Consider the following 13,017-nt stretch of genomic DNA (forward strand, 5'->3'; position numbering starts at 1 on the left):
ATCGAACATATTTAGATGTGGCTCACAAGCTGGCAAATTTTGCACACATGCATTTTGGAAGGCAAGCAGCATGTAGTAAATTCCATTGCCCTTATTGGTGTGCAATTCCTGCATAATACAAGTAATTCCTGTATAGTAAAAAATATTTATACAGCTCTTAAACAAAAGAGAAAAAAACATATGGTTAGGCATTTATTTACTGAAAATAAAAATACATTCTGGTATTTTAATAAAAAAACGAAATAGATAAATGAAAAGGGAAAGTCAGTAGGTAAGACCTCATCACTTCACTGATGTAGTTGTAAAGTGGCATTCAAATTCAAGCCCAGAGCTGAAAGATTATGAAGGAAAACAGGACTGGTCTCTTCAGTAAGTGTATAAAACTAGTCATGAGGTAAAAACATACGTTTTGGGTCATTGTCTGGACTGTGATTGGTAACACCGCAGAGTCCAATAGAGAGTGAGAATGAATTTTCCAACTTAACTTCTTTAATGTTTTTATAGGAATCAAATAGGCATGATAGTTACAATAGGCTTTAAAAGTCATGAACACAAGGCGTGCCAAACTGAAAGGCCGTACATTACCATAGAATATTTTAATGCACAGGTGTTCCAATGACTCCAGCATGAATAACCTCTACTGAAGGAATATAAATACTTTAAAAAGTGTGAAAATAAATTTTTCTTGAGCGGCGGGAGAATATTGTCTCAACAGGAGTACTTCACTCAAAATCAAAACATCAAAACCAGAACAATCTGCAGCAATTGGAATGGAATAAACTTCTCTTCGGTTAAATCTACAAAAGGAAAAAAACACAGCAATAAAATTAGTTCCATCACCTGGCTCTTAAGCACAATTCGTACAATACTTGAGGGTTGAATTATGTTTAATTTTAGGTAGCACAATGATCAAGGTCATCTTGCACATTTAGGGGAACATGTTAATGTGCTGCAACATAAAATTGAATTCAGTGCATGACAAATCAACAGGGTTACTTTGATGTAGGCCTTAAAGGGGTTGTAAAGTCAGAAGGATTTTTTTTATCTTCATGCATTCTATGCATGAAGATAAAAAGCCTTCTGTGTGCAGCAGGCCCCCCCATACTTACCTGAGCCCCATCTCAGTGCAGCAATGTCCACGAGTGTCTCGGCCATTCAGGACTCTCCCTGCTGATTGGCTGACTTTTGACAGCAGCGAGAGCCAATCAGGAAAGAGTGGGGGCAGGGCCGAACCGCAGCTCCGTGTCTGAATGGACACACTGAGCTGTGACTCTGTTTGGGTGCTCCCATAGCAAGCTGCTTGCTGTGGGGGCACGTAACAGAAGGGAGGGGCCAGGAGCAAAGAGGCACCCGAGAAGAGGAGGATCACAGATGCACAGAGCAGGTATAATTTATATATTTATATATATATATATATATATATATATATATATATATATATATATATATATATAAAAAATAGTGAATCATCTGCTCCTTTGTATCAGAAGTACAAAGTGAGGAGGATCTAGAACCTCAGTTTTTATTATTTTGCCCCTAGTGGGGGATATATCACCTGTCATTAGAAGGTTGAATGTCTTCTCTCATATATATTACACACACACACACACACACACACACACACACACACTTCTCTCAAAGATAGATCTATCAAAAATTATTTTGGAGTTACTAACACTGGATACAGTGTTCAGTGATGTTTTCCTTTCTTCCTGACAGTATTACACACTAGTTAGATGCTGATAATCATGCATCCTGCTGCAGTACTTGACAAGCCCCCACCCCCCCCCTTTGCTAACCAGGCCATTTGTTGTGATACGGCACTGCATTACTTTAACCGACAATTGCGTGGTCATGCGAAGCTGTACCCAAAAAAAAAAAAAAAAAAAAATTATGTTTCCCCCCCCCACAAGTAGAGCTTTCTTTTGGTAGTATTTGATCACCTCTGCGCATTTTATTTTTTGCGCTATAAACAAAAAAGGCTGACAATTGTGGAAAAAAAAAATTGTGCTATAAAAAAAAAAAAAGAAAGAAAAAGAAAAGATAATTTCTTTATCAATTTAGGTCAATATGTATGCTGCTACATATTTTTGGTAGACAAAAATCCCTATACGCGTATAAGTGGTTTGCGCAAAAGTTATAGCGTCTATGCAATATTTTTATTTTTTACTAGTAATAGTGGCGAAAAGTGACTTATAGCGGGACTGCGATGAACATTCTTACACTAATTGACACTTTTTGGGGACCAGTAACAAATACAGTGATCAGTGCTAAAAAATATGTACCGTTACTGTACTAATGACACTGGCTGGGCTTAAACAATAAGGGCGATTCAAGGGTTAACTGTGTGCCTAGCCAGTGTCTGTACTATGGGAGGAGACATTGAAACTTGTCCCTGGCTTTGCAGGAACACAAGAACCATGCCTTCCCTACTGACAGAAAGGCAGACTGCCGTTCTCCCTCTGTACCGAATGATTGGCGGGTGTCAGCGGACATCACGTCTGCGGTACCTGCTAATCAGCTCCCGCTGCGGCTTCCTACCCAGAGGAGCCACATAACTGTTGCCCTGTAGCTATAAAACTGCTATGGGGTGGACAGAAAGTAATTAATCACAACTACACACACTTGAAAACACTGTCACATTACAGAATACTTACATCATCAATGTCTTCATCATCATCTCCAATATCATCAAATTGGATTTCATCATCATCACCAGGGCCAAATGTGTCCGTTTCATTGATTTTAGCTAAAAAACAAAACAAAAAAAACAAACTTATTGCAGAATAGCTGTCAAAATAGCAACAGATCACATAATGTTCTGCTGTACTGTAGCTGCAATTACCATGCTCTGGGAGTTCACCATAAGCCTTAAGACTTCTTGCTTCATCTGCATTATACTTTAGAATAACATCTGCTTTGTTGTCCTGGTAAGAGAAGACAGCTAATAAAATAACATGCAAAGGTAAAATTCTATTAGCCAATGTCATGCGAGCAATTCTGACAACTTATGGAGGTACCCAATAGCTGGCATTTGACTCATCTTTTATAGTGTCTGTCCCTTACTGGCTAAAAGTACAAGATATTCTCCTGCCATTGCTCCCTCTGTTTGACACTCCGTAGTGTTGCAATATCCATTAGAGGCACTTCGAGGTGTTGAAAGTGGCAGAGCTCACAAGTTTGGCTTGGCCCTTATAGGCTGATGGATGTTGTGCTATTGTGTTCTCACGGCAGAGTCGTCCCCGTCATCAGAACACAATGTCGGTGTTGTCGGCTATGGCCGGCGGCACAGATAAGGGGGAAAAAAAAAAAAGGGTGGCTGTACAGAAGTTGGTCAATAGAGCGACTTTTTTACAACCAGGGTGCCTATACATGGATCAAAATTCGGCCAGTCCCTTTTGAACCAGGCAAATTTCGATCCATGTATAGCTGGCTTAAAGTGGTTGCAAACCTCAGAAGTGAAATATCAAGAAGGTCTATCCCTCTGTAGTGTGTACTTGTCTCAATCCAGACCACTAAGCGTCATTGCCATCTGCTGCCTCGTTCCTGTTATCAGCATAACACTTCTGACAAGTCTTCCTGGCACCAAGAAACAAAAAAGGTGACGGGAGGGAGCTCCAGCACACAGCCTGTGACTGACAGTCTCAGCTCTGTTCCTGTGTTTAGTTGGTGTGTCCCTTCTCTCTAATCGGGTCTCAGTGTAACTTTAGCTCCTTGCCCCCTGCTTTCCAGAATCTTAGACAAGCTGTATAAATTCTGGATTTTGAACAGATGTAGAGAAGAGAAGTTTGCAGATTAACATGTACAATTTATGTAAGAGGATTGGTTTCATCTGTGACTAGTCACTTCACAGGATATATATGTGAGGGTTTACAACCACTTTACCAATTAAGTCAGACATCCTATACTGCATACTTTCTCCTGGTACAGGACACAGTGTATTAAAGCAAATAAAAGTTTTTAGAAAGATTAGCAATCACACCTATGTCTCTCAGAAATAGATTCCTTTAAAAGGAAACTGGTACTTATAGGTTGCTGTTACGCTCCTAAATTTTTTTTTTTTTAAAAAGCAAAAAAAAAAAAAACACAAATTTTATTATACAACAGTTTATACTTTTTCCATTTTTTGCGCAGTGGACTCAAAGTACTTACTTGATAGTCTCGTAAGCCCACTAGTATAATATCAGATGTGTTAATCCACACCTAATGGAAGAAAAAAATAATTATTATATAAATTCTTTTGCATGGAGTACAAATAATTCAGATGAGGTTCAAAGAAGTTAAACCTTAGACCTTTTCTGACTGCCAGAAGGCACCCAAGAAACTTTCACAAAATATGCCAGAGAGCTGGGCACAAAGCCCTAAAACATAACTTTTTTTTTTTTTTAAACTGTAAATGAATAAAGTATATTGTCGAAAACGTAACAATCATGAACCTGCAGGTGTATGCAAGGGGTAAAAAATCTGGTTGGGGTACTCAAAATAAGTTTTCCATGAAGAGAAACATTCTTTTGTGTGATTTGTGGTCAGAACCAACAGTGTTGCATATGCTTTCATGAATTCGGTGCAATACATTAACGAGAGAGTAATGCCAGAAACGTGGTGCAGCAACTTTATTAAATTCCCCCCCAATGTATGTAAAGAAAAATGTAAGTGCATTATGAAAAATGTTTTAATAAACTTGTACAGCTATCATGATGTGATGCAGTTTAGCAGTATCAACCCAATCTTTTAGAAGAAGTGTTTAACACCTGGGTTAGGCCCCTTTCACACGATCGGACCGATCGTGTCCGCTTGTCTGTTTAACCCAGTGGTCTCAAAGTACCGGCCCGTGGAGTGGTTATAAATGGCCTGCAGGCAGGGCCGATCCTGGACGGTTTTGCACCGCAGAGGGGGGAAGCGCCGAAGAGCTTTGTCTCCGTCTGCTCTCTGCTGCAGCCCAGAGAGAGAACAGAGCGGAGGAAGGATCCGCCCATCGCCCCGCCCACCTAGGCACTGGTGATCGATCAGAGCCCCGGATCCAGGGTCCTGCTGCCACCTCAGGGCGGGAGATTGTGTCCTTCTCTGGGTGCCCTGTGTTGAAGTCAGGAGCTTACTTGAAGAGAGGTGCGTAAGCCATCACACTGAGGCAAGTCCTTAGTGGGGTGACTGGGGTAGATATTGATGTGTGGGGTGCATTTATGCGGGGGGGGGGGGGGGGGGGGGGGCAGCAATGCTGGGTTTTAATAATGCGTTTTGCTGACATCAGTTCTGGGTTTTGTTAATGCATTTTGCTGACATCAGTGCAGGGTTTTATTAATGCATTTTGCTGACATCAGTGCTGGGTTTTATTAATGCATTTTGCTGACATCAGTGCTGGGTTTTATTAATGCATTTTGCTGACATCAGTGCTGGGTTTAATAATGCGTTTTGCTGACATCAGTGCAGGGTTTAATAATGCATTTTGCTGACATCAGTGCAGGGTTTAATAATGCATTTTGCTGACATCAGTGCAGGGTTTAATAATGCGTTTTGCTGAGACCAATGCTGGGTTTAATAATGCGCTTTGCTGACATCAGTGCTGGGTTTAATAATGCGCTTTGCTGACATCAGTGCAGGGTTTAATAATGCGTTTTGCTGACATCAGTGCAGGGTTTAATAATGCGTTTTGCTGACATCAGTGCAGGGTTTAATAATGCGTTTTGCTGACATCAGTGCAGGGTTTAATAATGCGTTTTGCTGACATCAGTGCAGGGTTTAATAATGCGTTTTGCTGACATCAGTGCAGGGTTTAATAATGCGTTTTGCTGACATCAGTGCAGGGTTTAATAATGCGTTTTGCTGACATCAGTGCAGGGTTTAATAATGCGTTTTGCTGACATCAGTGCAGGGTTTAATAATGCATTTTGCTGACATCAGTGCAGGGTTTAATAATGCGTTTTGCTGAGACCAATGCTGGGTTTAATAATGTGTTTTGCTGACATCAGTGCTGGGTTTAATAATGTGCTTTGCTGACATCAGTGCTGGGTTTAATAATGCGTTTTGCTGACAGGGTCACCACACATGTGCCAATTAAAATATACAGTATATGCCTACTGGGCCCCTTGTCCTGAAAACAATAGGTTAAAGACTTATGGCTTTATGTACTGTCCTGTTATCATAGATGTGTCATTTATGCGTCACAGATGCTTACAAAACTAAGTCTTTGATAGCGCCCATTCATTTCATGGATCATTTAAAATGTCACCTACCTTTTTTCTCAGTTTTCCTCTAATGTGACATAGTCTCTTCACGCCATCAAAACACATAGCTTCCAGTCTACCATTTCCCAACATCTTGATCACCTGTGCATATTCTGGGGAGAGACATCAGGTAAATCACGTCATTTTGTAACAATAGTAATGGAGTTTAACAAAAAAAAAAAAACACACACACACACACACACACACCATTTAGCATTTAACGCAGTAAGGAGATGTATAGTGAAGCAGATTTTAAACATTAAAAGTACAAAGTTTGTCATAAGTTTATTCATAACAGATATACATTTCTCTTACTGTTTCTAATGCAGGCAAGATTAAACAAACTTGCCAAACAATATTCTATAAGGCCTTTTCCTACCAACATTGTGTATTAGGGCAAGAATGATGGATTCTAGTGTGTGACATGGGGGGCGGGCCTTAAAAGATGCACAACACAACATCTGAAATGCAAATCAATGCAACAAAGGGTTAAGGCATGCACTGTGGTATGAATGAACTGTAGAGCCTATTTAAATGCACACAATCTCTGCCACTTCAGCATAGTACTTGCAGTGTAAAACAAAATATTAAGGCTATTTATAATCGCTAATAAAGACTTACTGGCTGGATCACCAGATGAGATTAAAGGAAAAAGTCTAAAAATGAATGCAGCCACAACATCTAAGAACTGGTAAGCTGCATTATAATAAATGTTTGCTTTTGAGTTTATTACCACTTTAATAGAGATAAAGCTGTAAAGAAAACAGGTATTTGGTATTACGTAATTTTCAAAAGAAATGTGATGGTGCTTACCTTGCCCATCTTCTTTAAACACCAGTTCTCTCTTTTCAGATTCATTTTCATTCTTACCACGCCTTCTGTTTTTACCTCCCTTACCTGCAAGCAAAGACAAAGATGTTACTAAAACACACTCCACGTCCATGTGTCCACCTCTTAGCACTTATCAATCGAACGCCAACTTTTTTTTCTTTCACATCAATTTTTGGGATTGGGGTTGAAAAGCAATTCCCAAAACAATTAACTAGAAAAATTGCCTTTAGAAACACTTTAATCAGCTTCCTCTACACCTCACGGTTTACCAATTCACTTTCTTTAGCCACTTGACTTCCGGAAGATTGACCCACCTTCCTGACAGGCCATATTTTTGGGATATGGCACTGCGCTACTTTAACTGGAAAAAAAAAAAAAAGTCTGTCATTCCCCCCCCCCAAACAGAGCTTTCTTTTGGTAGTATTTGATCACCTCTGCCTTTATTTTTTGTGCTATAAACAAAAAAAAGACATAAAAAAAAAAAAAAAAAAAAAAAAAAATTTAAAAACCCATATCCAATAAAAAAAAATAAAAATAAAATTTCGTAATCAATTTAGGCAAATATGTATTCTGCTACATATTTGTTAAAAAAAAAAAAATTCCCACACGCATATATTGGTTTGCACAAAAGTTATAGTGTCTGCAAACTATGGGATATTTTTTATTTATTTATTATTTTATCAGTAATGGTGGCGATCAGCAACTTATAGCGGGACTGCGATATTGCGGTGGACATTGACACTTTTTGGAGACCGGTGACACTAATACAGTGATCAGTGCAAAAAATATGCACTGTCACTGTACTGACACTGGCTGGGAAGGGATTAACATCAAATGTGATCAAAGGGTTAACTGTGTGCCTAGCCTGTGTCTTACTGTACTGCCTTTTACTAGGGGAAGACATGGATCCTTGCCCCTACTTTCCAGAGCCACGGGAGCCATGCCTCCCCTCCTTGTCAGAACAGCACTCCCGTGGGAGTCTATGCCAGAAGTGGGTGCAAATACCTGTCTTAGACAGGTATCTGCACCCCCCTCCCCCCTGAAAGGTGCCAAATGTGACACCAGAGGGGGGGAGGGCTCAGAAAAGCAGAGGTTCAATTTTTGTGTGAACCTCCGCTTTAAAGAGGTCGCTCGCCCAGCACCTCAGCCATTTGTTGCTTTTCTACCCTGTTCACTACTAAGTTTATATCGGACAAGCCAACTGTCAGACGGAAGCGATCCAATGGCTGAACAGCCGCCCAACTTTTTGCCAACACCCCCCTCACCGCCATATACCCCAGGCTCCTTTTCACCTTGTGGGTCTCATTAAAAACAAACTGTCACAAACAAAAAAAAAACCCACAACACAAATATGATGAAAAAAGTTATAAATATATATAAAAAAAAAAAAAAAAATATTGTAAAAATAAAAATTAAAGTTATACTCAAGAAAATAAAATACTTCCCCCCGCGTCAGGGGCATCTACGCACAGAGCAATGATTCTAGCACCAGAGCTCCTGGGTAAGGAAGGAGAAGAGACACGTCCGCTCTCCTCCCCTGCTTGCTGTAACCCAGAAGGCGACGTGTACGACGTCACTGCTGGGTCGGCCTCTCAATATCCCCGGCTAGGTTAGCTGGAAAGGAATGTTTTGCAGTACGATCTGCATTGCAAAATATTCAGTGGAGCCAAGAAGAGACATGCAGGGTCTCATTAAAGAGAACCCGTCACCTAAAAAACATAACATGATGGAAAAAATTAAAGACACCCAAGCAATACCCCCCCCCCCCCCCTCCATATATACGCATGTACAAACGGAGGGACGCCTGTGTGTGAAAACGTCGATTGCCATACACATTACAGATCACCGTGCACGCTGGAGAGAGCAATAGTTCTAGCAAAAGACCTCCTCTAATACTAAACTGATACCTAGAGGGGGCTTTTAAACGGTCGCTTGCAGAAAATATAGGCTACTAAAATTTGTTGCCATTTCAAGGGCGCACACAAAATTTAAGTTTTGTTATATTGGGTATTACCCACAACACTGTCTTATATTTTACCAAAAGTTTGGGTAATTTATTGCGTTTATTTGCCCTAAAATTCACTTTAGGTGTTTTTTATGGAAATGTTGCGTTTCCTAGACCTTTGCGGTAATATCATGTGGAATAAAAAATTGGAACTGCTTTCAGAAAATATATAATCTTTGGGGGTTTAAAAAAAAAAAGCAAAACGCCTCTGGCAGTGAAAAGGTAAAAGAGGAGCTACAAATACTGTAGCTGCTGATTTTTTTATCCACTTCCAGCCCAAGCCAATTCTGGCAGTCTTCTCCTACATGTAAAAACCTTTATTTAATTTGCTAGAAAATTACTCAGATAGAGAGATAGAGAGATAGAGAGATAGAGAGATAGACACACATATACATACACACGTGTATAAATATTTTTTTTTTTTTTTTTTTTTTAGCAGAGACCCTAGAGAATAAAATACCAGTTTAATGTCGCACTGCATTTGCGCAGCGGTCTTTCAAACGCAATTTAAAAAAAAAAAAAAAAAGTGCACTTTAATCAATAAAAAAAAAAAAACTAAACAGTAAAGTTAGCCCTTTTTTTTCTCATTTTAGCCAGAATTGTGCAGCTGTAATATATGTGATCCTGCACTATATATATATATATATACACACACATACATAAATATATATACACACACACACACATACATACAAAGACCCTAGGGAATAAAATGGCAGTTGTTGCAGCAATTTTTCAAACAAGTTTTTTGGGGAAAAAATAATCATATTTAACTCACTTTTTGGTATAATGTGAAAGATATTACACTGAGTAAATAGATGCCCAACATGTCACGCTCTAAAATTGCGCACGCTAGTGGAATGGCGCCAAACTTTGGTACTTAAAAATCGCCACAGGTGTCAATTTTTTTTTTTACAGGTTTCCAGTTTAGAGATAGAGGCAGTCTTGTGCTATAATTATTGCTCTCGCTCTAACGTTCATAGTGATACTTTAAAAAAAGTTATTTTTCCATTTTATTTTTTACACTTTCCCATTTATATTTTTCATCATTTTATTTCCATTACAAGGAATGTAAACATCCCTCGTAATAATAGGGCATGACAGGTCCTCTTTACGGAGAGATCTGGGGTCACTAAATCCCTGCATCTCTCCTCTATGCTGCAAAGCCTGAAGAAAAAAAAAAAAAAGGAAGAAGGAAGGAGTGTTTACACCTGCAAGCGCCAAAAGTGATGTTATGACATCGATTCTGGCCTCCAAGGGTCATAGAGATGGCCAGGGACCATCCCCTCCCACCGCCTCTAAAGACAATCAAGCAGCTAAATAGTCGCCATGATTGCTTTTACGTTGCAGGGAAACGCCTGCTGAAATTGCCTGCAGGCATCAATCAGATATCGCTACTTAAATTCCAGGACCTCATACCTAAGGATAAGTGGTTTATATAAGGACACTTCCTGTTCAGAAATCCAGCAATGTCCTCGCCCAAGCCGATTCCTCAATCCGCTTCGGGTGCAGGCATCGTAAGTGAAGCCTTGCGGCGAACTTACGGAGCATCTGACTGGAAGTGGGAGCGGGTTCCTGTCAAAACCAGGCACCTGCTCCCCCCAAAAAGTGCAAAATGTGGCGGTTGGGGGTATAAACAATCAGAGCTTTCCCTTATGGGTGAATTACCGCTTTAAGTTTCCAATCATTCCCAATGGGCCTATCCACACCTAAACATTGAGTCACTTGGTGAGTGAAACACAAAAAAGTACATGAGCTAATTTGGGCCGGAATCCCACTTTTTTACCCCAGGGACTTTAATAAGAATGCTCGAAAAAATGCATGTAAGCAATCCCCCTGAAAAATTTACGGGGTCAAAAATGTGCTGTACTGCTTATGTACAAATACAAAACCAATCTTCTCCCTACGCTCAAGTGCGAATGGGACCAAGTGCCAACCAAGATGATTCTGCTAGCAAATGTGCCCTGGGTTTTGGGGCTCCCATTGTGTGCCTAGGCCAGCGATGGCAAACCTTGGCACCCCAGATGTTTTGGAACTATATTTCCCATGCTCAACTACAATGCAGAGTGCATAAGCATCATGGGAAATGTAGTTCCAAAATGTTTGGGGTGCCAAGGTTCACCATCACTGGCCTAGGCTGATGAGAAGCCCATTCACAGTCCAGCTTTCCAACCGATAGCCCATACAGAGGTGTGGGCAAGAAAGCTGGAGTAAAGGCTTGTTTACACTTGCTATTGGAAGCGTGATCCACATTTCGCTCTTCAAACAGGTGGCAAGGAAGCTTTCTCATCTCCTTAGCACCCGCTTTAACCCCTGCAGTTGCAGTGAGGCTGAGTGTAACAGAATGTATCATTTCTGCCGCAAAGCATTGTGCCCACGGCATGTGTTCACCCCCAGCCACTGCAGCAAATAAAAAAAAAGGGGGGGGGGGGCAGTAAAATCGCAGCCCAATTGCAAATGTGATGAGAGCCCAAGTGTTTGCAGGATCCTGACACTGCAATCTACTGATCACGAGTGCAATGCTCTGCTGGCTCCTGTGGAAAAATAAATGTTTTTTTTTCTACAAAAACAAATGATTGTTCCTAAAAGGTGAACTTCTTCTTTAAAGAGTTAGTAAACCCTGATGGGTTTTACTTCTTTTTCCCCCCTGCAAAGTAAAAGCATAATGGGCTAGTATACATCGCATACTAGCCCATTATGTGCCACTTACCTGCAAACGAAGCCAGTGATGTCCCCGCTGGTGGCCGTGTCCACCTTCACCCCTCTACCTCCTGGGGCCGTGAACTCCGGCTCTGTGACTGACTGGAGTCACGTGCGCGCAGGACCTGACGGTCACGGGCCCTTTCTTCAGTACGCATGTGCCAATGACGTTGGTGCAAGCGTATATGGTAAATATCTCCTAAACCATGCCATATTATAGGCTTACCTGTAGGTGAAAGTGCTGTGTAAGGGTTTACAACCACTTTAAGCTGCATCTCTCCCAATAGGAAGCAGAAACCAGCATCATTTGGTCTGATGTTAGAAGCCAATGTTAGGCTCCAGGATCTTTTATGTAATGGAAGGCAGAGAACAGGGATTCTCTCCTAATACTGCTTTCACGTTTCCTGAAGACAGGTCCCCTTTGAAGTGTAAGAACACAGAGGAGATGGCCGTCTGTGTCTATGACCGCTGTGGTCACACAATGTCCACTAATACAGCCCTCCCCTCCCCCCTGGAAACACGGAAAGGCCGAGGTGGCCTTTATCTGCCCTCCTGCTTTTCCTGGGCCTCACCTTTATTCTTCGGCATAATGCAAACTACCGGCTGTGTGGATGTATCAGAGCGGGTGGATCAGGTACCCGGGCGGGGGCTGCGCTCGATGATATCGGTTGTCCTGTAACTTGCTTCACCAAACACCCAGAACCGACCAGAACGGACTCAGCTGCTGATCCCGCGTGCGTAAAGAACCGGCGTGCGCAGCCGTAAAAGGAGCGTCATTACGTCGGAAGCCACGACGTACAGGTCACATGGCGTCCGCAGGAAGACGAGGCTGCTGTGGAAGCTGCTAGCCAATCAGCTGAGAAAATTTGCTCTTTTTTTCCACCAACTTTATTCGTACAAATGGTTCTGTGCATTGTGAATGTTCATGTTTCATCAGATTTGGTGACCCGTCAGAATGTGTACCGGAAGTGACGTTCCGTCGCCCCCATCTTGCTACACCCGCACTTCTCCATAGTAAGGATACGCTGAGAAGGGGGAAAGCGGACATCTTCTTACACCCACAGGAGTTTTGCATTTTACACTTATTTTTAACAATAAAATGAGTTTATATAGTGAAATACAGTACTTAGAATTCCGTCTGAGTGGTTAGATGTTGAATTTTAAAAGCAGCGGCAAGCCTGCACCTTTCATAGGTGTGCTAATCTGAAGGAAGTTCTCTGCTTTTAAAATTCAACATCTAACCAGTTAGACGGAGTTCTA

The 13,017-nt window shown here is 41.2% G+C and overlaps 1 protein-coding gene across 1 annotated transcript; it reads right to left on the reverse strand.

The window, feature by feature from the left end:
- Positions 1-179: 179 nt before the first annotated feature.
- EIF1AX (eukaryotic translation initiation factor 1A X-linked) lies at positions 180-12,554 on the reverse strand. Its single transcript, XM_073616490.1, has 7 exons — positions 12,330-12,554; positions 7,035-7,118; positions 6,231-6,334; positions 4,153-4,203; positions 2,846-2,927; positions 2,658-2,749; positions 180-797 (listed from the first exon to the last, which is right to left on the reverse strand). Exons 1-7 carry the CDS (start codon positions 12,343-12,345, stop codon positions 792-794), a joined length of 435 nt encoding a protein of 144 aa, XP_073472591.1. The 5' UTR covers positions 12,346-12,554; the 3' UTR covers positions 180-791.
- Between the last annotated feature and the right edge of the window lie 463 nt (positions 12,555-13,017).

This window comes from Aquarana catesbeiana, linkage group LG02 (assembly GCF_042186555.1).
Source record: "Aquarana catesbeiana isolate 2022-GZ linkage group LG02, ASM4218655v1, whole genome shotgun sequence".
Lineage (NCBI taxonomy): Eukaryota > Metazoa > Chordata > Amphibia > Anura > Ranidae > Aquarana > Aquarana catesbeiana.

Coding starts and splice junctions, on each gene's coding strand:
- EIF1AX (XM_073616490.1), bottom strand. Junction 6,335..7,034: donor GTTTAAAGAAGATGGGCAAG/GTAAGCACCATC, acceptor GTCTCTCCCCAG/AATATGCACAGGTGATCAAG. Junction 2,928..4,152: donor TGGGCTTACGAGACTATCAA/GTAAGTACTTTG, acceptor TTCTCTTACCAG/GACAACAAAGCAGATGTTAT.